Raw genomic sequence first — 26,587 nt, 5'->3', positions numbered from 1 at the left:
ATAATTCTTTGCTTTTGCAGGTCATAGGTTCCCGCAATGAGGGCAACAATAGAGATTATTTTGGTTTTTTCCTTAGTATGTCTGCGATTGTGTCCCCAAGAAACCAGATTTGGGGCATAGGTCCCAGTTTACTGACTCCTATATATTATTTTCAAATGTCTTATTTTGATATAATTTAAGTCTCACTAGTAGGTACAGAATAGCATAGAGCGATTCCATGCGCACTTTACCCAGGATCCCCCTCCAAGTTACACTTTAAGTTTGGCACATCGCCAGAATGAGGTACAATGCATGTCATGGCTCAACGCCATTTTACAACATGCGAACCACTCTGGTGATGAAGATACAGATCTAGCCCATCACACATATTGCTTTCTTTCCACCCTATATAGACACAACCTTCTTCCTCCCCACAAAACACTGCTACCCCTTGACTATCTAATGGTTTTATCACAAATGTTCTCATTTTGAGACTAGTATATCAAAGGAATCATTCAGGGTGTGCTTTTTGAAATTAGTTTTGTTTTTCTACTCAGGATGGAAATTCATACATCAATAGTGTCCCTTTCTTTTGCGGAGTAGTATACCATGGCTGGTTTAGCCATTCCCCTATTGCAGGTCTTTCCAGGGGTCGGTTTTATGGCTGAAATAATCTCATCTTCCGTGTGATTCAGCATACAATCACAGATAATTCGGCCCACCGTCATCACCATGTTTTATTCAGCTTGCTGGGGGCAAGCATCCGCTTCATTATAAACAAGCTTCCAAATTGAACATGGTTTAGAATGCAGTGGTCCATTTATATCCAAGGTTTGAGTTGAGTCATATCTATTATTCTTCTAAACTTCTTGAACTTGTTAAAAACTCACTGATTTAAACCAGAGCACTGATGGATCCTCCTGAGACTTCCACAGGCTGGGCAGGTAAGATCCCTGGTTACAGTCCTGACTGTCTTCATTGTCTTGATGCTTGCAAAGACAGATTCAGGCCTGAATCTCAGTGTCACCATTTACTACCTGCGGCCTAGAGAAATCACCTAACCTTGAGCCTCCATTTTCTCATTTGTTCAAGTCCTTCCAGCTCTTCCTCACAGTGTTATTGTGAGAAGCACATGAGATAACACAGGAAAGGCATTTAGGAGGCAGAAGACAACACAGAAATATGTTTTATGAAAAGGGATTATCCCTCAGGTTTTTGGGGAAAAAAAAGCAGTTTTCTAATCAGGATGAGTCTACTTAATGAACAAATAGCCTCTAGGTGGTTGAGGTTTTACAAAACAACAACTAAAGATCTCAGAGCCAGCTTTACAGAGCCTGAACGCCCAATGGACAGGAGGGAAGGGCTCTGCTTTGTGCGGAGATGGATGACCTGTGTTGAAAGTACAATCCCAATTAACAGACGTGAGAAGAAATTATTTAAATCAACGACATCTGCAGCAGGCTACCCATCTGCTTCCCGTTAGCCAGACCTTCCTCTCGCAGCTTGTCTTCCCCTGGTTTCCATGACCCTGTTCTCCCCTGCTTCTCCTGGCTTATCACCATCATTTTCTTGGCCCTTCACTGTAAGTTTCCCTAAGGAGCTTCTCTGTACTGCCTTTCCATGACTTCTTCCCTGGCAGTATCATGCTTTACTTCATTCCTCAAAGCCTGCATCTGTGTCCCTGACCTCCCTCATTTCCATCCTGCTGACTGCACAGCTCCATTTCAACTCAGTATTTCCAAGGCTGAGATCATTTTTCTTCTTAAGATGGCCTTTCTTTTCAAACTCCCTATTTCTATCCACAGCCCCATCGTCTTCTCTGGCCTTCTCTATGAACTTAGTATGGTCCTTGAGGGTTGTATTTGGTTTGGGTTTTTTTTTTCCCCTCTGTCTGAACCCAGCCAGCTCCCCACAAGAGTAGGCCTTTGGTGAATTCTTTGATCCTGAGTCTCCTGTTTCCTCTTTCCTTCTCATTTCAGTCTGCCTCGGGCTGCCGTCTCCCCTACTTTGGTTGTGTAAGTTGTCCCCAACTCTGCGTAGTTCTTCCCTTGAAGAACTCAGTGTCCTGATAGCTGCTCTTGCTTGTGGAATAATGCCCAGATTATTCTTCTCATATAAATCTCCATGCTCAGATCTGAAATTTTTTTAAAAAATCATTTACATACTCAATCTACAGGAACTAAAAGGAAATGACCTAAGGTGAAATCATTAGACATCCACAATGTTTTGCATTTCTCTGGACACTTTTCTAACTTAAAGTAACTTATCTTCCTATTTTCTCTCCTTTGTGCTGGACCCATGTATGGTTTCTCTCAATAGAATTGTATATGGGAGACACTTGATTAAATGTATGGTTGGATCTTATGGTAGAGACTCAATTCTTGTTTGGCCTTTTTTTCCCCCTCTTGTTGCAGGTACTGGGGCTTGAACTCAGGACCCCTCACTCTTACTTGACTTTTTCATTCAAGGCTGGTGCCTCTACCACTTGAGCCATAATTCCACTTCCAGATTTTTGCTAGTTAATTGGAGATAAGAGTCTCATGGACTTTCCTCCTTGGGCTAGCTTTGAACCTTGATTCTCAGATCTCAGCCTCCTGAGTAGCTAGGATTACAGGCATGAGCCACCAGCTCCCAGCTTTGTTTGGCATCTATCTTTAACCAGTGTTTATTGGGCACCTTTCTGTGGGCTGGATCCTGTGAGTCACCGAAGTATAGTACTGACAGCCTCAAAGCAATCTCAAAGGGGATACCCATTGGATCGTTCATTGCTAACATTACCATGTAAACTCGGTGCTTTCGTCTAAAACATAGTCGTCAGGCACTGCAGTTAAGAACATATTAAGTACTAAATCACGTAATTACACTCTGGCCGCCTGAAGGCTGTGACATTTACTCGTTTGGGGAGGCAAAAGGAAACAGGTGAGAGTGTGTACATAGGATCTTCCCAGGAGGAGGGAGCCATCCATGGTGGGGACGGAAGGCTGCAAGGCTCGTTGAGGTCACCTCCAGTCCATCGAGTGTTCTGGGCCAGGCAATTCCATGAAACTAACATAATGTGCTCTTGACTCTCACGCAGATGGACATCAGGAGTTATTTCCCTGTGAAGTCTGTGGAAGATGCTTCGCAGCAGATGTCCTGGTAAACATAAAGACATTTTGTAGATGTGTTTCATTGGAGTTAAATGAACTGTCAAGTCAGTGAGGAGGCGGTGGTGCCAAGATTAAAGACAGATGTGGAGGGGAGGGGGGGAGCATGGGAAGAAGCGAAGCACACAGCCTGGCTGCCAGGCCTGGAGCGCACGGAGGCAGATCGATGCCACCATGTTCTGAAAAGTGACCCTGTTCCACAGGACCCTCCTGAAAGCCGGCCAGATGGAAGGGGCTTGGCACATTCCATTATCCCTTGAGAAATTTTGGCTCTTCCGCCTTTTCTTTAAGCATCAAAAATTCAAATTTCAAGGCCAAAACACCAGGGAAATTAGCTAGTCAAGAAGAATGAGCATTGAATTTCAGGCATCTGGAAACTTGGCTTTTAGCTGCAAATTTGTCACTAATTCTGACAAGTCCTTTAACCTCCTGTTTTCGACTTTGCCACGTATACAGAATCCTCCGATTTGAGGGGTTTTATACCATTTGAACAAAATAATATATGAATGCAAGGCTTGTTCTGAAATCGAATTGTTATCTGCATTCAAACTGTCTATTGTGTCCCGTTGGTAGCTTTAAAGCTGACTAAAAGCTTGATTCACTTCGCACGCAGGGGCTCAGATGGAGGGTAGACCCTGGTATTGTAAAGAGATTCCCTCCCAAAAAGATGATTTTTGTGAAAAGGAAATTTCTAAAGCGTTCATGCAACCCACACCCAGGACATTTAGATGAGAATGATTTAAACTGAATGTACAGGGTCAGGACTCTATAAAAGCCAGAGTACATTTGAGCGCTGTAAGTGACGTTGTAGTTTTCACTTTCCTGGGAACTTTTAAAATATCTTTTTCTAAGTTACAAAACAGGGAGCTATAATGGAAACCTATAATTCCCAAGCCTGCACAGGCTGATGGCTGAAACTGCACCTCGCAAGAGTAGGTTTGAGACCAAGGACAAGTATCCAAAGAGGGCTCACTAAATGTCAAGTATGTTTTGGATGCGCTTGTGTTTCACTCTCTCAGCCTATCTCTAGGCTACAGTGCACACTTGATCAAGTGATCTGATATCTCTGTCCTTTGCTGTTACAAGTGGCAGCTTGCTCTGAGTCAGGTGTAGTGATTTTTATAGAGCCCACTTTCTGTCGGGCCTGGACAAAGCAACTTTGCAAATGGTAGCTGGCATGTGGTGACATGTCCAGTGAGGAAGAGGGCAAAAAGGTTGATGGGATCCCTTACAGGCACTGGGAACAGACTTCCTGAGCATGGTATACAAGCAGGACTCTATGGGTCGGGTCTCCAGGTTTTGTGCCAGCAATGCAGAAAATGTAAAAGGATTTCTGGTTCAAGTAAAGAACATTGTGGCTAATTTTTAGAGTTTATTATCTAAAACCAAATTTGAAGTAAATCTCTTTAAGAGGTTATATCACCAGTCAGTCAGCTTTTCTATCCGTAACCAAAAATTCTTGAGATAGAATCACCTCACAAAGAGAAAAAAATGCTTGGTGCTGGTGGCTCACACCTATAATCCCAGCTACTCAGAAAGCTGAAATCTAAGGATGGCGGTTCAAAGCCAGCTTGGGCAGGAAAGTCCATGAGACTCTTATCTCCAATTAACCACCAGAAAATGAAGTGGTGCTGTGGCTCAAAGTGGTAGAATGCTAGCCTTGAGCAAAAAGAGCTCAGAGACAGTGTCTAGGCCCCAAGTTCAAGCCATATGAGAGAGAAAGAGAAAGGGGAGAGAGAAAGAGGATTGTTTTAGTTCACTGTTTGAGATTCCAGTCCCAAGTCAGTTGGCCGAATTTGGCCCAATTGCTTTTAGCTGTGGTGAGGCAGAAGCTCAAGGTAGAAAAATCACAACAGAGCAAAAACTCAACTTCTAGCTAGAAAGCAAAAGAAAGTGAAGAAGAAGGGACTGGAGTGCCATGACCACCCGAGGGACACTCCTCAAGGATCTAAACCCTCCTATGCAGCCTCCTCTCTCTGATTCTGTAAACCAGAATGGCCTTGAACTCATGAGCCTCTTCCCTCCGTTTCCCTAGTGCTGGAATTATTGCTATGCTCCACCACCTGCTTACACTTCATCTCTTAAACATTCCATAACTTCCCAGTAGCCACCTAAAGACCAAGTTTTTAACGCATGGGCCTTGAGGCAAAAAGAGGGGGAGGGGGAGGGCTTTCATTGTCTATGCCCAAACACAGTATCTAGTTATATATAATATGGTGGTTGTGGTTAAGTCAGAAAGATTTGCTCATTGTGGCCTGAGAGAGGACTAAGCTCCAAAGGCACAAACTAGTCACTATAAGGAAGGTGGTCTAAGTGCATGTAGGTGCTGAAAACTTAGTGATTATGCATGTTCAAATTCCATTCCCTACCTTTCCTTGTCTAGGCAAGACATGGACCAATATGTAGAAAAGTCTTCAACAAAAAGCGTACACCTTTCAATTCCTTGAAGCAAAGATTACAGGGCACTGACATTCCTACTGTGAAAAAGGTTCCTCAATCCAAGGTACTGTTACGTTCTTTATTGTTTGTCATTCTAGAAAGAGTACTTCATAAACCCACAGCTGGGCTCTTTGGTTTCCTTTTAGGGGTTTGTATGTGTGTGTGCACGTGCGTGCACGTGTATGTGTGTGTGCGTGTGTGTGTGTGTGTGTGCCAGGACTCTGTGGCTTTAAATCAGGACCTGTGCACGATCCTTTAGCTTTTTTTGTTGTTGTTAGCACTCTGCTTCTTGAATCACAGCTCCAAGGAATGCTTTTTGGTGTTTCATTGGAGATGAGAATCCCACAGAATTGTACTGCTTGAGCTGGATTTGAACCACATTCCTCCAATCTCAGCCTTCTGAGGAGTTAGGATTATAGGCATGAGCCACTGATGCTTGGCTCTGGTTTCATTTGCAATGTTATTTAACTGTAATGTTATTTAACTGTAATGTTATTTAATTATCATCTGCCTTTATTATTTGCTGTATGCTTTTGCTTACTTAGACTTCCAAATCCACTTCACTTTCCAGATGTGGCAAAAAGAATCTTGTTTGTATTTTCATTAGAGTGGCTTTAAATCTAGCAATTAGGAAGAAAGTTGCTTTTAATCTTGCGTCTGCCTTCCTTAAAGTTTTGTTTTGGCTTTTCCTGATTTGTATTTCTTTTCCCTCATTCTTGTGATGTGCAGATTTTTATTACTGTAGTTTCCAAACTCCTTCAAAAATTTCTTTTGGAAAGTATTCGCATTTCTCTTCAACTTTCACAGTCCAATTTCTTACAAATTCAAATTGCAACTCTTTAAAAAACATAATGGCAATCAAGAAGTACCTAATATAAGGTAATCACTGGTGGTTTAATTTCTTAACAGTCTCAACCTGTAAAGAAATCTAACTGGAGACAACAGCATGAGGACTTCATCAATGCAATTCAATCAGCCAAGCAGTGCATGCTAGCCATTAAGAAAGGTCAGCCTCTTCCACCTCCACCGGCCCCAACCATCAACCCAGGTTTGTGGACACTTTTTGTTTTACTTCTGAGGGTATGGTTGACTATGGGACAAATTATCATGCCTTCTACATATCCTAATGTTGGCAGGAAAAATTACCTAGAAGGATTTTTTTTAAATCAGTTAGATGAGTAATCCTATATCTATGTACATTATACATATAAATACATATATATGTAGTGTATGTTATCCTTTTAATCAATGCTGATTTCAATAAAGATTCTGCATTTCCTCCTGTTTCAAATGAGATACAGTCTTTATTCATGGTGTCATTATATAACTCCAGAGACATCATTTACACCTTGGCTAAGGAGCCAGGAACCCATACAGAGCAATCTAAGCAGTTCTGTAATAGTTTCACAAGGTTAACAATCCACAGCTCATTTTCTTAAGGTGATATTCTTTCCTAGTTCACCATTTTATCCCTTTGAAATTGCACAAATAACCCATCAATTTTTTTTCACTTCAAACATTTTATTTTGAAGAACTTCAAATCTAAAGAAAAGGAGTGGTTAACAATGAACATCCAGATGGTTTCTTGTAACATCTGACCATCATTGATGTTGCTGCCTCTTTCTCTCCCTCCCCCTCCCACCCCATCTCCGCCCCCGCCCATCTCAGTCTCTGGCAGAACCATTCAAAGTGGAGTTTCAAGTGGAGCTGTGGCTCAAGTGGAAGAATACCAGCCTTGAGTGAAAAAGCTGTGAGGCCTAGGAATTAGGAAGACCCAGGCCCTAGTTCTAGTCCAAGTAGCAACACCAAAAAAAATCCTAAAGTTCAGTTTCAAATATCAGCCATACTTCATCTGTAATGACTTCAGAACTTTATCCCTTAAGTGCATTCTCCCGCATCACCACAACGCTATGATTACACTTAGAATATAGACTTCTATGTTCCCTGGCTAGCCTAAAAATGTCTTTCAAAGTTCTTTCCTTTCCCTCCCCTCTCCTAGACCACAGTCCAGAACCCAAAGTTTCAATGCAGCCTTCTGTTGTCTCCACCCCTACCAGGCTATTCATGTTGTAAAATGCTTCACTTCCCGCATTCCCACTGCTTATTTAGTCATGTCGATGTTTAATTTGCTTCTCTATCCTGTCTTTCTGTAAAGTAGAAGTTAGGGCTAGAGGCTTAATTAGATTAATGTTAATCCTTTTCAAATATATGATTTGCAAATATTTTCTCCTAACCTGTGTACTGTCTTTTGATTCTCTTTGTGCCTTCAATTCAAATGCAAACCTTTTGACTTTGGGTCCATTCTTTTGGTATCATAGCTAAAAATCATTGCTAAATCTAAAGCCAGGATGCTCTTCTTTGGCTCCATAGTTTTAGCTATTCTCTCTAAGTCTTGAATCTACTAAGGTAAGACTTCAATCATTCTTTTGCAGATAAATAACGTTTTTTTTTTTCTCACCGACATTTTCTTAAGCCAGTCTTGACACTCTTTATTTAAAAAGTCAGTTGGAGCCAGATGCTGGTAGCTTGTACCTATAATCCTATTCAGGAGGCCAAGATCTGAAGATCATGGTTCAAAGCCAGTCCAGGCAGGAATGTCTTGTGAGATTCTTATCTCTGAATAAGCAACTTGAGCAAGCATGAAGCCCTGAGTTCAAGTCTCAGCAACAAAATAAAAATAAAAACAAAAAAATAAAAACAAAATAAAAGTCAGTTGAGGGTGGGCACAATGACTCATGCCTATTATCCTGGCAACTCAGGAAGTAGACATCAGGAGGATCACAGTTCCAGGTCAATCCAGACCAAAAGTTGGAGAGACTCTCCCATTGCAACCAAGATAGACTGGGGGTTACAGAAGAACCAAAGATATTGAGGTATAGCTAATAAGACATTAAATGGGGGGATCAATCCAAAAGAGAAGACGGGGCGGGGGGAGGCAGGGGGAGTTAAAGGGGGAAAAGATCAGAGAGTGGGTGGGATGAAGATGGTATCTGGAAGCAGTCATTTGAGTAGCTGCCTGTGAATCCCACTGGGGATAACAGAGAGAGATTGGTAAACTGAGTAATAAAAGCCAACTATATGTTTTTTTTCACAAGATACACTCTAAAAACATGCGAAAAGCATGGGGAAAGATAGTAAATATGTAAACAATAGTCATACAGTTCAGGTACTGTTCTGAGCTTGGGCAAAGTATACCTCAGTGTATTAACAGAGATACTGATTCCAAAGCTATCTTCATCAAGAAGACTCATCAGGTCTTAATGTTTGTGCGCCCAGTAATAGAATATCAAAGAACAAAAAGTAAAGCTAACAAAACAGGATAGAGAGGTAGATGGATGCAGAGTTAAAAATCTGCACAGGATGAACCATTGTAACAATGATACTCACAAGACACTATGCTGGAAATGAACTTTGTAACTTTGCAGGGGTGGGCAGTAGGGGAAGTAGGGAAGGGATAGTGGGAGAACAATAAAGGAGAGGGTAACAATGGCCGACAGGAAATGTACTCATTACCTTAGTGATGCAACTGTAACCTCTCTGTACAGCATCTTTACAAGAAAATAAAATTTTAAAAAATCTGGAGATTCTATCATTCCTGCTTTAGTAATTGATAGAGATTCTATCATTCCTGCTTTAGTAATTGAGAGAATGCACAGCAAGAAAATCAGTGAAAATATAGGAAAATTGAGTAGCAGCAGCAACTGCTTCTGCCTCATTGAAATCGAGAGCTATAATAGTACACAGAGCAACAATAGCAGAAAACATGCTTCTAAGGTCCCATGGTAGCTGCGAAAGGTGACGCATTCACAAAGCAGGTCTAATTTTCAATTAACTTCCGAGGACTGTGAGCGTACAGAATATGTTCTCTGGCCCCAATAAGATTACATTAAAAATGATAGGGAAAAAATATATGAACATTTTCCCTGAGTTTAGAAACAATGAGGCATTCCGGAACAAACCATGAATTCTAAGAGAAAACTCACGTGATAAATTAGAAAATATTTTTAACTGAATGATAATGAAAACATTTCCTGAAGAGGAAAATTAACATCTGAAATATCTGTATTGGGAAAAGAAAAGCTTAAATCAATCGCCTTAAACTTTCTCCTTAAGAAGTTAGAAAGGGAACAAATTAAGTCTAAATCAAACAGAAGGAAGATAATATAATTCATCATATATCAATTTTTTTAAAAAAAGATTATTTCAAAAGAGGAAATGCCTTTCACAAAGTGCAACAACATGCATATTTAAAGCACAAGGAAGAAAACCCTCAATAAAGTAGACATAAAATAAAAGATGTAAACTGTAGAAAAATCTATTGTTTATATGACACAATGGTAAACACTTTTTCTCATTAGGATCAGGAAAAAAAGTGAGATGTTTGTTCACCTGTTTTGACATTGAACACTATTAGAGACAATCCTTAGTACAAAAGGACAAAAAAACAAGGAGCAATACGTATAAATTTAGAGCAATTTGGCATAATGTTTAGAGACACCAAATTGCAAATCTAATTTTATTCACACACAACATGACCATGGAGTAAACAGAGAAAAAAATCCTGGGCAACTATAAAAAAGCTATTGGAAGGAAAGTGAATTCAATAAGGTGTCAGAATAGGAGAACAACTTTAAAATGAAATTTAGAATGCCATTTATAATAACTTAAAAACATTTAATTCTTAGAGATATATTTAATAAGGCATGCAGAAGTCTGATAAAATGAAAAGCACAGAACATTCCTTCAAGGAATTAAAGAGGACCAAAAGAAACCGTTTATGGGACTTAATATTGTGTTGATCTGTGGATTCAACTTCATTCCTATAGAAATACCTGCAAGTTTTCTTTGCCAACTGGGAGTTGGTCAGCTAGTTCTAAATATACACAGAAATTGAAAGTTTCTGGAAGAGTCACAATTGCTCTAGAAAATAAAGCACAAACAGAATCTTTACACTTTACAGTAATCATCCAATTTAGTACTGGCATATCAAATGACCAGAAAATAAAATCTAGGTACAGACACCCCTCCCTAGTCTATGTACAGCTGGTTTATTTTTAAAAAATAAATCAGAGTAATCCAATGAAAGAATGGATAGTCTTATTAACCAATAATCTTAGCATAACTGGATATCCATATTGGAAACACAAACACTGAGTCTTATAAAAATTAATTCAAGGAAGATTAGTGACCTAAGGGCCCAAACTATAAAAATTCTATACATAAAAATTGATTAAAATATAATGGCAAGATACATTTACTAACATTTTTCCAAAGAAAAGCATTTTGAAGTCAGGCATAGTAGCACACACCTGTCATCTCAGCATTCAGAAGGCTGAGGCAAAAGGATTGTGAATTCAAGGCCAGCCAGCCTGGGTTACTCATTAAGACTCTGTCTCCAACACACAGAAAACACATAAGATACGTGCTAACATGAGCCTCATTTCCTTTACAGCTTTGAAAAATACTATGAATAGAACTGAAAGGCAAGAAGAGCTGGGGAGCAAAAATTTAAACTACATTTATCTGATAAAGGGCTCATCAAGAACATATAAAGAACTCTTACAACTCAATAAGAAGACAATCTACTAAGAAAAAGAAAAGAAGCTAGGGACTGGTGACTCACAGCTTTAATCCTAGCTACTCTGAAGGCTGAGATCTAAGGGGTGTGGTTTCACACCAGCCTGGGCAGAAGAGCCTGTGACACTTTTATTTTCAATTAACCATCAAAAAGCCAAAAGTGGCACCGTGGATCAAGTGAGCGAGAGAGGAGAGAGGGAAGGAGGAAGAGAGGAGAGATTGAACAGACATATCACAAAATAATAATCCTTAGGTACATGAGAAAGTGTTCATCATCAGAGAAATGCAAATTAGAACTACAATGAAAGAACACTGTCTACTCCCTTGAATAGCTAACATTAAAGACTGACACTACAAGTGTTGGCAAGGATGTAGAATAAATGGGAAGCCTTGTTTACTGCTGATGTAAGTTGAAATAGACCTGAGGGAAGCCTGGGGGCGATAGAAATGTAATACAGGGCATTTGGGGTGATTACAGAAATGTATAGGTGACTTGTTGAACTGCACAATTAAAATAGATGCATTGGAGTGTGCATAAATTATTCTTCCAAGAAGTTCACTAGAAAAAGTACAGAAACAAAACCTACAGTAGAATCATCCTATAAGAATTATCTTAAAAATGAATTATTTGAACCACCAGAAAAAAAATTTTCCTAATTGCTTTACTTTTGCCAGTGACGAATGAAAATGCAGCTTAAAATAATGTATCTTCTTAGACCATTCAGTAGGAAAATCTGTGGCCATGATTTTAGCAATGCACATGTACTTTGGTGCAGAATAAAATACATCCTTGATGAGAAATTGCTTCATTTCAACAGCAGAAGCTACAGGGCTGATGGCTACCTTATGGTTCTTTAATTGCATAACTGAAACCATGTCAGATGCGGTGTGGTGTGCGTTTCTCTCATTACCAAGTTGGATCTAAAACGTAGGGATTATTGTTTCGCTTAAAAAAATAACTCCCTTTGCAAGGCCTCATTATGTGTTCAATTAAGTTTTCTTCCTTTTAGATTTTATGCTAAAATGTAGTTTTATAATTAAATTCTTTCCTGTGTATTTAACTATAATTTTATGCAACAAGTAAAATGATTATATCCACTAGCTCATTTTCATCACAATTTGATTACTTTGGTTATGCACATATTTTTTTATTAGTCCTGTAATTTTAGGCTAAATTACTAGAAAATTTATATGCACACACAACTAGAGTTATAAATAATGTGGCCTTATAGGCCTCAGTTTGCAAGTAATTAATTTCCTTTTTTCCTCAGTATGATTCCCTATTTTCCATGACTCAGGTTTTTTTAAAAAACATATATATGTATGTATACATATATTTTTTCTAGGTCTTACTGACTTTACCACTGTCTGTAAATGATTCAGCTTTCCAGGATGTTTTAATGGCTTACAGTATGTGTGATGTGTAATAGTATTGTATAGTGATGTATAATATTTATGACTGGGATTTTCTGTGCGCTTCTGGGGATTTGATCGCCATTTCGCATGACTTCTTAGGAGTCCCAGCACAGTGTTTGCATTTTAAATGATGTTTAGCTAGAGTCAGTCATTCATATCTGTTGTCCCATCTACTTATGAGACAGCAATTGGGAGAATTTTGTTTTGAAGCTAGACTGAGCAACAAATTAGCCAGACCCTATCTCAAAATAAGCCAAATACAGTGGTATGCACCTATCATCTTAGCAATGTGGGAGGCAATGGGTAGCAGGATCACCATCTGAATCCAACCTTGGACAGAAATGCAAGACCTTATCTGAATAATAGCTAACACAAAAGGGGCTAGGTATGGAGGAAGGAAGGAAGGAAGAAAAGAAGGAAGGAAGGGAGAGAGTGAAGGAGGGAGGGAGAGAGTGAAGGAGGGAGGGAAGGAGGGAGGGAGAGAAGGAAGGAAGGAAAGAAAGAAGAAAGGAAGGAAGAAAAGGAGGGAAGGAAGGAAGGAGGGAGGAAAAGAAGAAAGAAAAGGAAGAAAGGAAGAGACAGAAGGAAGAAAGATTTTATTTATTTATTTTTTTGGGGTCCGGTCGTGGGGCCTGAACTCTGGGCCTGGGCGCTGTCCTTCAGCTCTTCAGCTCAAGGCTAGCACTCTACCACTTGAGCCACAGCGCCACTTCCGGCTTTTTTCTTTTTGCTTATGTGGTGCTGAGGAATCGAACCCAGGACCTCAGGCATGCAAGGCAAGCGCTCTACCACTGAGCCACCTTCCCAGCCCTGGAAGAAAGATTTTTAAATGATGCTTGCTTTGGTCCTTTAATTTTATATGAGATCTAGACACTACATTCCCTACAAGAGTCCATTTGTTGTCTGTCTTTGAAATCTACTGAAATAGAACAGTGATTTTTAAAAATTCTGTCAGCATTACCAATAGAGGAAGGAGACGCATGTTCTAATGAGACAAGGACAGAACACAAAGCTCAGTCAGTCATGCCTTGTTCATACGCTTGCTCCAGAAAAGCACTTTTCCATTCTCTGAGCATTTGAAATTCTGCATGTGTCTAACAGCAATCCTGACTACTCATCCCCAGGCATCTTCCTGGCCTGTGCTCTTCCCCCTCCAGCTAGACCTCACAGCCTCCTGTGCTTCCACTCAGGGAACGACTGCCCCTCATCTCAGTTTATCCTCCAGGTGGTAATTGTCCACTTGCATTGTCATTTCTGAGATTTTGTTTGACTTTCTTGCTATTTAGACAGTCTTATCTGTGTAACCCAGAATGGCCTTAAACTCATGATCCTCCTATCTCAGCCTCCTGAATGCTGTTTTACAGTGTATTCTCTCCATCTCTGTCTACGTCTCTGTCTCTCTCCATCTCTGTCTCTCTCTGTCTCTGTCTCTCTGTCTCTCTGTCTCTCTCTCCACTTCTGTGACATTCTTGTTGGCAGGGGGACATGACTGAACTTTGGTCTCCATCACAGTATGTAATGTCAAACATACAGAAGTGTGGCCAGACCGGGGTCAGCTCAGCACTGCCATGTCTAGCAGCCTTGCCTGACCTGAGTCCATAGAAGCAGCATTTCCAAGGTAGAACTTCATTTCTAGCTGGTAAAATGGAAGAAATCATCAAGCTGAGTGCCTGATTCTAGATGGTTTTCTGTTAACATGTAACTAAGTTTTGAATGACCATGGAACTTTCTACTTTGATTTCTCTGAGCGTTTGGACTTCTGTTTGGTAGCTGGAAGCAACCTGGTCCAACCTGCTTGCTTAGAGCAACAGTTTGTGTTTCTAACACCTCTCCTCTTGTGCCAAGCACCTATGTGGATTATGATGCTATCAAGGACTTAGGTGTGTCAAGGAGATAGAGGCCTAACAAGGTTGTGTGAGCAAGAGAGAAACTTGGGCTCAAAACCAGTCAGGCAGGCCCCAGAATCTAAACGTTTATCATTTCTCAGGATTGTCCTGTTGTTGTTCTTTTCTTTTTAAAGACATCCATCACCATGTGAAATTTTTAGTTTTTATTTCTTATTTTTATTGTTATTATAAAGGTGATATACAGAGGGATTACAGTTAAATAAGTCAGGTGCTGAGTACATTTCTTTTTCGACAATGCTTCCCCTTCTCTTACTCTCTCCAAGTTTTTCCCTTCCATCTCCACCTACAAGTGCATTTTCAACTTAGTGTCTAGGAACTACCACTGCTCTATTAGTTCACCCTTTGTCCCACCATTTCTATGTTCCTCTTTGCCCTCCCAAAGACAGATAAATAAACAGGACAAAAAGAAAAGAAAAAAAAACAGCACCAGAGAAAATACCTCATTTCAGTTTCATGGAGTTCGTTTTGATAAATATTATTTTAGGTAATCGGAGGCATATAGGCATTGCCCGTTTGTGTTCCTCCTCTAAGAACATTCTCCTTTGTTCTCATTGTGCATGTTTTTTTTTTATTTCTGTGTTTAAAAACTCCCCCTTGATTACACAGACATCATCTCACCACATGCAAAGTGAAGGCTGAGCCTAGTTCATTGCAGGTGTTAGATGACTGAGTCCGTGAAATACAGGGAAAGGCAGTATTGGTGAATGTTTACATTTGACCAGTATTCATCGTAGAAAGTGATTTGTTCAGATACAAATCTCCAAACAGAGGGAGGAGACGACTTATAAAAAACCCTTCCCTTTAAAGATGCCACTGCATTAAATATCCAGCCATACACGTTAGAATTTTGATTATGCGCTAATCTTAACTGAATCTAAAGTGAGGTTAAGGTAAATGCATTTTCAGACCCTTTCTGGGAGAAAGTTCTTTGCTTCACATAAATCCAAGTTGTGACTCCCTCAAGGTACCTAAATCCAAACAAAGCTGCGCCTGCCCAGCGAGGACCTGGGGCCCGCACATCTTTGCCTGAGCAGCTCTACACCCCAAGCAAGCTGGTGTGAAAGTGGTGTATCTTGTTGCCAGCAACGGTGATGGTAGCTTCCAACTCCTACACTTCGAAAGTAAATCTTATCTCTGTAACTCCATCACTTCCCATACCCTTCTAGCTCACCCTGTCCTGCCACCTAGCTTTTTGTTTTATTTGTTTTCTGGATCTTCTCTTCCCTTTGCCGCCATGCTAACTGCTATTTTTTCCCCATCTTTGTGGTACTGCGGTTTGAACTCAGTGCCTTGAACTTGCTAGGTAGACGGCCTACCACTTGAGCCATAGAACTTGCTTCTCTACACAAGGATTCACTAAAGCCATGCAATTGGAAGTGATTCTAAGTAGTATTGATCTATGATCTGAAGGATCTTATGCAAATATCAAGGGCACACTTTTGAGATGAGTGCCTAGGGAGTAAAAACTTTTCCCCTTCCCCATTCATTAACTGTGCCCTAGCACATCTTTTCTGTCATAGGTGGTGTCAAACCGGAGGTGGGACCTTGTTCTTTAATGTTGGAGCAGAGTTCAGAACTCTTCCGTCTCTCATTTCATATAGCCCATTCCAGAGTTGTCTTTGAAATGGTAATTGCTATTTGTTGCGATCTTTGCATTCAGATTATATTCAGTGCCCATACTGCATGAGGAGGTTTAATGAAACTGCTGCCAAACGACACATCAATTTCTGCAAAGATCAGTCTTCTCGCCGAGTCTTTGATCCTGCCCAGACAGCAGCCAGGTTGGCAGCCAGAGCTCAGGTAAACCTCTCTCCTCCCACAGTGGCTTTGTGTCCTTCGCATGCCTGAGGCCAGCAGGTAGAATTTACCTGGGAATGTCAGTAGTTTATCGTGCTACATGTAAGGAAATGCATTGCTATCACTCTCTCCACGGAATCATCTTTTCCAGGGTGTGCTTTCTAGCAGGCAGAGAAATATACTACTGTCACTGAAAAAAAAAAAGTCACTGAAGTGTTGAAAGCCTCTTAGGGAGAATGTAATATACAAAAGTACTTAGGTAGCATTATGCTAAAACCCTGTTTATCCAATGCTGATTATGAGCCCAAGCCACCTTGATAAGATTGTCCCTCAGAATGGAACTACTTCAGCTAAAAAGACACCCCACAGGGTTATGGTCCACTAGCGAGGAGGGTCTTCTGCCTTTTTATTTAAAGGCACGGAAGCTGCAGGTGAAAGGCGGTATGTGAATAAATGCAAGCAGGTCTTACAAGTGGGTAAAAAATGCCCATCTGAGCTGGGCAATGATAGCTTTGCAATCACAAAAAACAGAGCTGAGCAAACAGCCCAGGGCACATAACTCACAGTATAGTTAATGAGAACCATTAGCTTCAGAAACACAGCCAGCACCTAGAGAAGGATTAAATTGGTCTCAATATTTGAACAGTACACAGCATGTTTAGAAAGCTTTCCCTGAAATCCAGTATCTAATGGATGTGGGAATTTTCCACCACTAGCATATTCCATAGACACAGAATGTAGGCTCTGTCTCCACAGACAGGAGGGAGTGACTGAATATCTACTGAATATCAGACACTGCTTGGTACTGCTTGATCAGGGATTTGCACTTCAGACCTTCAGACTAAAGGTGTGACTCACATTATAGAGCACAAGCCAAGTAAGTGTGAAACCCTGAGTTCAAATCCCAGTACTGCCAGAGAAAGGAACCTGGAGAGAACTCAGCAGGAGGGTGGTTTGGTTGTCACGTGTGGGAGAGCTGTGGAATGACCCTGGTGGTTTTTGTTAACTATGGAAATGAGCTCAGCAGCCCAGAGAGGGGCAGGGATGAACGGGTGCACAAAATGTCCAACTTGTGGCCTGAGATGCTCACCCAAAGCATGGTGTGTCTGGGAGACAGTGCTGGGATTGGAACAGCAAAGGGGGACAGCAGAGCTAGATGAGCTAACATTTCAGCTAAAGATTGAATTGATTCTACAGATAACTCTAAAGTCTGCGGAAAGCTAGGTCAGAGAGGCTGGAAGTAGGAACCAGAATGTCTCCAGGAGGCCAGGAAGTCATCTTCCCACCTGTCATCATGCCCCTTCCCCCTGCTGTGTTGTGCAGGATGGTTACCTTAGATTTCTGTCCTGCTCTCTGTGTTTGTGCTTGTTGGTTTTGCTTTGGTTGTTTTCTTTCCTTCTTATTTTTTTTGTCTGTTGAGGCTCACTAGGGAGCTAACCTGGAACTCGCGGTCCTTGAACCTCAGCTTTGCAAGTGTCAGGATGACAGGTATGTGCCACAATGCCCAGAAGATCTGATTGTCTATTTGTGGCTGCCAGCGTCATCCTGTAGGTAAGATAGAATGGTTCAACCTTGAAACCTGGAAATGGCTTTTTAGAAAGATCACTTTTACAGTTGTTATCAAGAGGGTTTACGGGAGATCAGCAAGGAGCTACAGTTCAGGGAGAGAATGAAGGTCTAGAGTAAGAGGGCTCACAGGAGAGTGAAGGGGAGATTGGGTATGGAATGTCCGTTCTGCTTATGGTCTCATGTTGGTGTTCAAAGTTTCTAATTTTAGACTATTTCTGCTCACAGATTTGGGAGGATTAGGGATGAGCAGCCTGCGCTGTAAATGTAGGAACACAAGTAGATGGAAGGTATATGTGTACTGGAAGGTGACGATAAATAGAGATTTAGAGATTTACTCTTCACCTGAGGTAGGGTAGAAAATAGTGCCAGTCAAAATAGCCAGGATTCCTTGATCAGTAGTCAGGGCCTCAATTTCAACTCTGTAGTTTCTTATTTGTAGGGAACGTCTTTAGGATTCAGTTTGTTGTTGAGTATGTGTACCTTGCTGAATTCTCAGGGATTATAGCTCATATAAGAAGGCTTTCTAACACCAAGGGTTCCTCTGCCGGTCTTCCACATCATCCCTCCCTCTCCCCCACTCCAATAACCCTGTCCTTTTACAGGACTGTGAGACTCCCTTGAACTCCCATTCAGCCTAAGCTTAGAATTTTCTAAATGCAGTTCTCTTTCCACCTTGGACAGCAATAGAAGACAAGTTATATTTCTGCAAATAGCTCTTCTAACTAGTCCATGAGGTTAGTGGGCATTGATGGAGCCAACAAGGGCACAAGGAAGCCATGAATGGAAGTGGTTTCTTATTTGTTTGTTTGTTTTTTTATTCCTGAAGAAGGCCTGTTGGCTGGCCCAAATGCAACCAGTGATTTGGCCCCATTCCTCTTCTTGTTCTTCAGAACTAAGTGGTGACTGGGAACACAGAAGAGAACACTCTCTGAATTCCTTCTCTCGCTGTCTAGTCTGTCTGAACGGCAGTGTTTGCTCTATTCTGCCAGTGCCCACCAGTCTGGGGCCTTGCCTAATAGTGAAGTTTATTTCAGAGATCCAAGAAGAATGCTTCAGTTTTAAAGGGCCTGTTCATGGCACTGCCAAAATGTGCTTCTATTTTAAACATAATCTACTTTTTTTTTTTAAAAAAAAGTGTCATCCTTAACCAAAAGAGACAAATATGGAGCTCTAAAAATAACTTTCTTAGCCAGGTGCCATTGGCTCACACCTGTAATCCTAGCTACTCAGGAGGCTGAGATCTGAGGATCATGGTTGGAAGCCAGCAAAGGCAGGAAAGTCAGTGAGACTCATATCTTGAATTAACCAGTAGAAAATCGAAAGTTGTGCTGTGGCTCAAAGTGGTAGATTGCTAGCCTTGAGCAAAAGAGATAACACCTAGGCCCCGAATTCAAGCCCCACAACTGACAAAAAATAAAAATAGCTTTCTTGAATTGGATGGCACTCCTTGCTCTAATCTCACAGCCATCCATGTCCGGGTGGAAATTCCCACCCAGAGTAGCAGGTGTTCACCACATTGGCATTTTCACAGACCTGTGCTCATCTAACCATTCTGCTGCTTCTCTGCAGTTATAAGGGTGGCCGGGGCTATTGGAATTCCATGCCCAAAACATTTATAGCTTGCCAGTCTCTGTTTTTTTTCCCCTTCCCTGTTCATTTGAGAAAACAAAATAATTCTTCATTCAGGTGTCATAAAAATTTTCAGTGTTCCATAACTATGTCTTTATTGACATCGAGTGATCTTTTTAATGTCTCCATACAACAATTTCAAGCATAAATATACTAACCCCAATCCCAAAGACATGATTATGGAATGTAGTCTCCAAACCCCAGTTATGGCTTTGGTTACTAGTAAGGACAAGACCCCAGGTAAATGAGACACAGGACATGTGTCAGACTCTGCCTCCAGGTGCAGGGTCCCTGCAGATGACTCTAATCTGAGGCTGGAAGTGGAAGCAACTTTACCTCCATTGTGGTGCCTGAGGTTATAATGATAATATATTTCTCTCTGTGTGTCCCTGTCTCTGAATGTCTCTCTGTCTCTGTCTCTCTGTCTCTGTGTGTGTGTCTTTCTCTGTGTCCCTCTTTCTGTCTCTGTCTCTCTCTGTCTCTGTCTCTCTCTCCCCTGTAGGGTAAGGCTCAGGCCAATCCTAAAAAGGAACCAACTGTGACCAGTGCTGTAGGCGCTTTGCTACAGAACAGGGCCATGGAAGACATGAAGGGGGTCTCAGCCAGGTCAGGTGAGTGCCAGGTAAAAGGTCAGAGGGTGCCATTGCTGGCCTTGGGACTCATCAATTTCAGACAAAACCAAATGTCATCCAATGTTGCTTTTGGACATAAATGACATGTGGGTTTGTTTGAGGTTGGAGCTTGTCTTCCTAGAGGTAATATTTTTTTTAATTCATCAGAATTACTTTATGTTGTTAATGGGCAAAATGATATTCAATTATAACAACAGAAGTCTAGAACCAGAGGTCCAGTCTACAAACAATGAAAAGTGATCGAGACCATGTGTCAATGCTGTATTGAAGAATTTCCATTCTAGAAATCATTTTTTCACATAGTAGTAAAGCGTAATGAGCATGAAATACTGACCATGTGTCCAATCTGTTTTACACAATTCCCTCAGTAGTCTTAAAATAATTTTCTCTGTATTTTATAGAAAGTGAAACTGGAAAAAGCCTCCATTATTTTACTAAGAGACACAGCTAGTAAACCGGCAGCCTGATGTCTCTCTTCGTTAAACTGCATTAATAAATGGAGGGAATCTTTAAAAATATATATTAGTGTACACTAATTGCACAAAAGGGTTTCCTTGTGAAATATCCATACATTCACATCATGTACTTTGATCCAATTTACCTCTTTTATTACTCTACTTCCCTCACTCTCCTTCCAACTGAAAACATTATTTTTTTCTTTTTTGCCAGTCCTGGGGCTTGAACTTAGGGTCTGGGTACTGTTCCCGAGCCTCTTAGTACTCAAGACTAGCACGCTACCACTTGGGCCACATTGCCATTTCCAGTTTTCTGGTGGTTTATTGGAGATATGAGTATCATAAACTTACCTGCCCCAGCTGGTTTCAAACTATGATCCTCAGATCTCAGCCTCCTGAGTAGCTAGGATTACAGGCTTGAAGCACTTCGCCCAGTTTTAAAACAGTTTTTGAATTAGTAGTTTTAATTCATTGATTTATAGTAGGCTTCTTTCACAAGCTTTTTTTTTCTTTTGTTCTTACCAGTCCCTAGTTTTAAGCTCAGGGTATTGTGTTTAACTGGCTAGCTTGTTCAACTGATGTACTATTACTTGAGCTACATCTCCGGCATGGCTTTTTGCTTATTAATTTTTGGAGATAGATTCTTGAAGACTTTTCTGCTTGGGCTGGTTTTGAACTGGTGATCCTCAGGGTCCTAGACCTCTGAGGAGCTAGGATTACAGAGATATAGCCAACCTGGCTTGCTTTGCTCTACATCTTTCATGCTTCCACATGAAGTTTCTGATTGGTTTATATATTTCCATTTCAGTGAAGAAAGATATTGGGATAGTGCATTGTTGGTGGCAGTGTAAACTTGTTCAAGCATTCTAGAAAGCAGTATGGAGGTTCCTCAAAAGACTCCACATAGAGCTCCCCATGACCCAGCAATCCCACTTTTGGGCATTTACCCAAATGATCACAAACAAGGCCATATTAAAGCTACCAGCACAACTATGTTTATTGCAGCGTTATTTGCCATAGCTAAGCTATGGAACCAACCCAGATGTCCCTCAGTAGATGAATGGATCAGGAAAAAGTGATATTTATATCTCTATCTCTATATCTATCTCTCTATATAGATATATATATTAGGATTCTATGCCTCCCCCAGAAAGAATGATACTGCTCCATTTGTTAGGAAATGGAAAGACTGGGAAAAATTATATTAAGTCAAGTAAGCCAGGCCCAAAGAAACATAGGTCCCATGGTTTCCCTTATCTGCAATAACTAGTCTAGGACAAGCAAAAAGGTCAAAAGCTATGTACATATGATCATATAAGATGATGCTAAGTGAAATGAACCCCAAGATAGGGACACAAGAGGTTTTATCTTTCTTGCTGTTGTTTTTAATGTACTTATAATGTACTATGTGATTTTTTTTGTTTCTCCTGGATGTTCTTTCCCCATGGTATAACTCCTGTTTTCACTGTATTTGATTCCAGTGCCCTGCATCTTGTATATACATTTTTTCTAATTTGGAGAGGGGAAGGGAAATAACAAAATGCTGAAATAAGGATGCAGGTTGACCCATTGTAACACTAAGATGTACAAGACACTATGTTGAAAACAAACTTTATAACTTTGGGGAGGGAGAAGTTGGGGAGGTGAGGAGGGAAGGGATGGTAGGGGAAAAACAAAGGAAGGGGTAATAATGCTGGGTAGAAAATGTACTCATTGCCTTACTCATGTAACTGTAACTCCTCTCTATAGTATCTTTACAATAAAATATATATTAATAAAATAAAATAATTGGGATTTGGATGGGGGTTGTATTGGGTCTGTAGATTCTTTTTGGTAGTATTATATAGACATTTTCACAGTATTAATTTTACCAATCTAATACAATAACACTTCTTACTTTCATCTTTCTTTTTTTTCTAAACTCTTAGTTTGACAAAGGGTTTATCAGTCTTTTACTGTTTTTGAAGAACCAATTTTCATTTTCATTTGGTTCTAGGATTTTTTAAAAAATTCCCTACTTCTTCAATGATTATGGGTCATTCAACAGTCCAGTCTATGTTTTGGGTTTGTTTTTTTTTTTTTTGGGTTGGTCGTGGGGCTTGAACTCTGGGCCTTGGGTGCTGTCTGTCAGCTCTTCAGCTCAAGGCAAGCACTCTACCTCTTGAGCCACAGCACTACTTCAGGTTTTCTGGTGGTTAATTGGAGATAAGAGTCTCCCGGAAGCCAGCAACAGAGGCTCACACCTGTAATCTAGCTACTCAGGAGGCTGAGATCTGAGGATCACAGTTCAAAGCCAGCCTGGGCAAGAAAGTCCATGAGACTCTTATCTCCAATAAACCACTAGTAAACCAGAAATGGCGCTATGGCTCAAGTGGTAGAGCACTTGCCTTGAGCTGAAGAGTTGAGAGACAATACCCAGGCCCAGAGTTCAAGCCCCACAATCGACTAATAATAATAATAATAATAGTCTCACAGACTTTCCTGCCCAGGCTGGCTTTGAACCACGATCCTCAGATCTCAGCCTCCTGAGTAGCTAGTATTACAGGCGTGAGCCACTGGCGCCTGGCCCAGTTTATGTTTTGAATGTGTTTTGTAATAGCTTTCCAGTTTTAGTCCATTATGGTATGATAGAATAATGGGAGCATTTCAGCTTTCTTACTTTTTTAAGATTTGTTTTATACTGTAAAATATCTTTAGAAAATTTCATGGACTGCTGAAAATAATGTATAGTGTCCAGCTGTTGAACAATATATTCTGTAGATGAATTCCATTTGGCGTTAGTGTCATTTAATTCTGATTTTTTTCATCAACTTTTTGTCTAGATGATCTGCCAGTGAGAGTAGAATAGTAGAGTCACTGTTACTGTTTTGGGATATATCTGTGCTTTTATGTCCAGGAGAAGTTGCTTTTTTTTTTATTAAGTGTGCCAACATTTTTGGTTCATATATGTTTACAGTTACCTCTTTCTGTTAAGTTGTTCCCTTTATCAATATGAAGTCACCATCATTGTCTCTTTTAACTAATTTTGCTTTGAAGTCTGTTTTGTCAGATATGAATGTATCTCTTCTTGCTTGCTTTCAAGCTCCATTTTCTTGGAAAAAACTCCATTTGTTTTACTGTAAGCCTATGTTTGTCTTCTGTAGAAAGAAGTTTTGTTTTTTAAAGTCAACTTGCCAGTCTGTGTCTTTTGATTGGCAAATTAGGGCCATTAACATTCAGTTTTAACACTGAAAGCTGTTCATTTCCTGTCATTTTTTTTGGTTCTGTAATATTTTCTTCTTTCCTAATCCTCATTTGTTAACTTACCTGCTGGAAATTTTTCTTCCTTGAATTTTCCTTGTTGCATTTATCTTACTCTTCTGCTAAAAGGATTCCTTTAAAGATCTTCTGCAGTGAAGATTTAGTGGTCATGATTTTTGTTTTGTTTTTTGCAATATTTTTATTTCTTCAATTTTTAAATTTTAATTTTATTGTCAAGGTGATGTATAGAGGGGGTACACTAACATAAGTAAGGTAGTGAGTACATTTCTTGTCAATGTTGTTACCCTCCTCCCTCATTTTTCTCCCACTTCCCTCCCTTCAATTTTAATGGAAGATTTACTGGGTACAGTATCTAGATGGCAGATATTTTCTTTCAGAGTTTCTGTTGAAACTGACTTGGTACATCTGTTTTGCAGCATTCAATGTTCTTTTCTTATTCTGTATATGAAATGTTTCTGGATTTGGAAAATGTTTCTTTTTTTTTTGGTCAGTCATGGGGCCTGAACTGTGGGCCTGGACTCTGTCCCTCAGTTCTTCAGCTCAAAGCTAGTGCTCTACCACTTGAGCCACAGTGCCACTTCCAGCTTTTTCTGTTTATGTGGTGCTGAGGAATCAAACCCAAGGCCTCATGCATGCAAGACAAGCACTCTACCACTGAGTCACCTTTCCAACCCTCTACTATTATTTTTATTTAATGTTTTCTAGTCCAATCATTTAGCTTGTACCTCTTCCTTCTATGCCTATGGTTTGTAGGTTTGGTCTTTTAATAGTTTCTCAGAGGTCTTTTTTTCTGTTTTGTTTTTTAATAAGTTTTTATTGTGAGAATATTGTACAGAGGAGGGGATACAGTTACATGAGCAAGGTAATGAGTACATTTCTTATCAAGCATTGTTATCTCCTCCTCTGTTTTTCCCCTACTATCCCTTCCCTCCCAACTACACTACCCAGCCCCCTCCTCCCACCTAAATTGTAAAGTTCAGTTTTTGACATAGCGTCTTATATGCTCCATTTGTATTTCTTTTTCTTTCTTTATCATATCTGAATGTTCTAATTAATATACCTTGTCTGCAGGAGCTAATATTCTGTTTTCAATTTGATACAGTCTACTGCATAGTGTTTCAAATGAAATTTTTAATTGTATTGTTTGATTTTTATTTTCATTTCCAGAATTTCTTTTCCAGGAGTTTCATATCTTTACGAAATTTCTCTTTCTTTTTTTTGGGGGGGGGCAGGGGGGGTATGGTCATGGGGCCTAAACTCTGGGCCTGGACTCTGTCCCTCAGCTCTTCAGCTCAAGGCTAGCACTCTACCACTTGAGCCACAGCGCCACTTCCGACTTTTTTTTTCTACTTATGTGGTGCTCAGAAATAGAGCCCAGGGCCTCATACATGCAAAGCAAGTGCTCTACCACTGAGCCACCTTCCCAGCCACTAAATTTCTCTTTCATTCCCTGCATTGTTTCCTTATTTTTTATTCAGCTGTTTATTTGTATTCTCTTCTAATTCATTCATATGTTTATAGATGTCTTAATTTCACTGATTGTTGAGTATTTTGTTTTGTTTTCCCAGTTCTGAGGCTTGAATTCAATGCTTTGCATTCTTGCTTGGTTTGCTTGTTTATGACTGATACTCTACCATTTTTTGCTAGTTAAGTGGAGATGGAGTCTCACAGACATTTCTGCCTAAATTGGCTTTGAAAAATGATCCTCCGGGTCTTAGCCTCTTGAGTATCAGGCTTACTGGGCCATTGGTCATTCTTATAATCTTTGTTGAGGATTTTATTCACTTCTCTATCTTCAGTGTTCATTACTGTCAGGTTATTGCTTTCTGAATGAGGTATGTTGTCTCATTTTTTTTTCCTATTTCTACATTTTGAGTTGCACATCTGAACCCAAGTCATTGGAGGTTTCAATCATCTGTAGTCTTCTAGTTGAAGTATTTTCAGTGTCAGCATGACTATGTAATAGCAGGATTGTTATGTAGTTTTTCACCATGTGACTGGGGGCTAGCTCCATAGCTCAACTTTTGCCTGTATGCTTAGGGCTACAGGCCTAACTCCTAGCTACCACTCTGCTAGGAGAAAACAAACTGGAGTTTCTTATAATGCCTGGTATAATTGCTGTTATATGTGGGTTGAGAAAGGGCCTGTCAAGTGTCAGTTTAATTCATCTATAAGTATACCTTCTCTGTTACTTTTTTGATGTACTGGTTGCTTGAGTTTGGTTTACATTAATAAGGTATAAATTTTCCAATCTCAACTCTCTTGTTGACTTCTTTTTCCCTTCCTTCCTTCCTTCCTCCCTTCCTCCCTCCCTCCCTCTTCCCTCTTCCTCCCTTCTCTTCCCAATACTGAGGGCTTCATTATCATTTGCCTTGCATTCTCAGCAATTACTCTACTACTTGAGCCACACTTCCAGCCCAGCTTCCCCTCGATTATTTTGGAGATAAGAGTGTAGCATACCTTTCTTCCTGGTCTGGTTTTGAGCTTTAATTCTCTGGATCTTAGTGTGTGAACAACTAGCACCAACACTAGCAGCTGGCTAGTGTTAGTGATATCTAACTATGGATTTTTTCATGTTTAATCTGAGAAAACAGTGCATGGTGTCTACCTTCTTTAATTTGTTGAAACTTAATTTATGGTCTAGCATGGTCACTATGGAAAGTGTTCCTTGTGTATGTGACAAGAATGTGTATACTGTTAGATAAAATATTCTGTGGATGTCTGTTAGACTTTATTGTACTTTTCTCTGTTTCTTATCTCTATGTAGTTTTGTCCACTAG

General features: G+C 40.2%; 1 protein-coding gene across 1 annotated transcript in view; it reads left to right on the top strand.

Annotated features, from left to right (window-relative positions):
• Zc2hc1b (zinc finger, C2HC-type containing 1B) overlaps positions 1-26,587 on the top strand; it is a 40,577-nt gene that overhangs the window by 5,410 nt on the left and 8,580 nt on the right. Inside the window, exons 2-6 of the mRNA XM_013026945.1 lie at positions 3,056-3,117; positions 5,509-5,628; positions 6,474-6,612; positions 16,125-16,264; positions 19,962-20,070. Coding sequence (XP_012882399.1) covers positions 3,056-3,117; positions 5,509-5,628; positions 6,474-6,612; positions 16,125-16,264; positions 19,962-20,070 — 570 coding nt within the window. The remainder of the gene's footprint in view (positions 1-3,055; positions 3,118-5,508; positions 5,629-6,473; positions 6,613-16,124; positions 16,265-19,961; positions 20,071-26,587) is intronic.

The sequence above is a fragment of the Dipodomys ordii genome, unplaced genomic scaffold, assembly GCF_000151885.1.
Source record: "Dipodomys ordii isolate 6190 unplaced genomic scaffold, Dord_2.0 Scaffold98, whole genome shotgun sequence".
Lineage (NCBI taxonomy): Eukaryota > Metazoa > Chordata > Mammalia > Rodentia > Heteromyidae > Dipodomys > Dipodomys ordii.
This window is presented reverse-complemented; position numbering and strand designations above follow the sequence as displayed.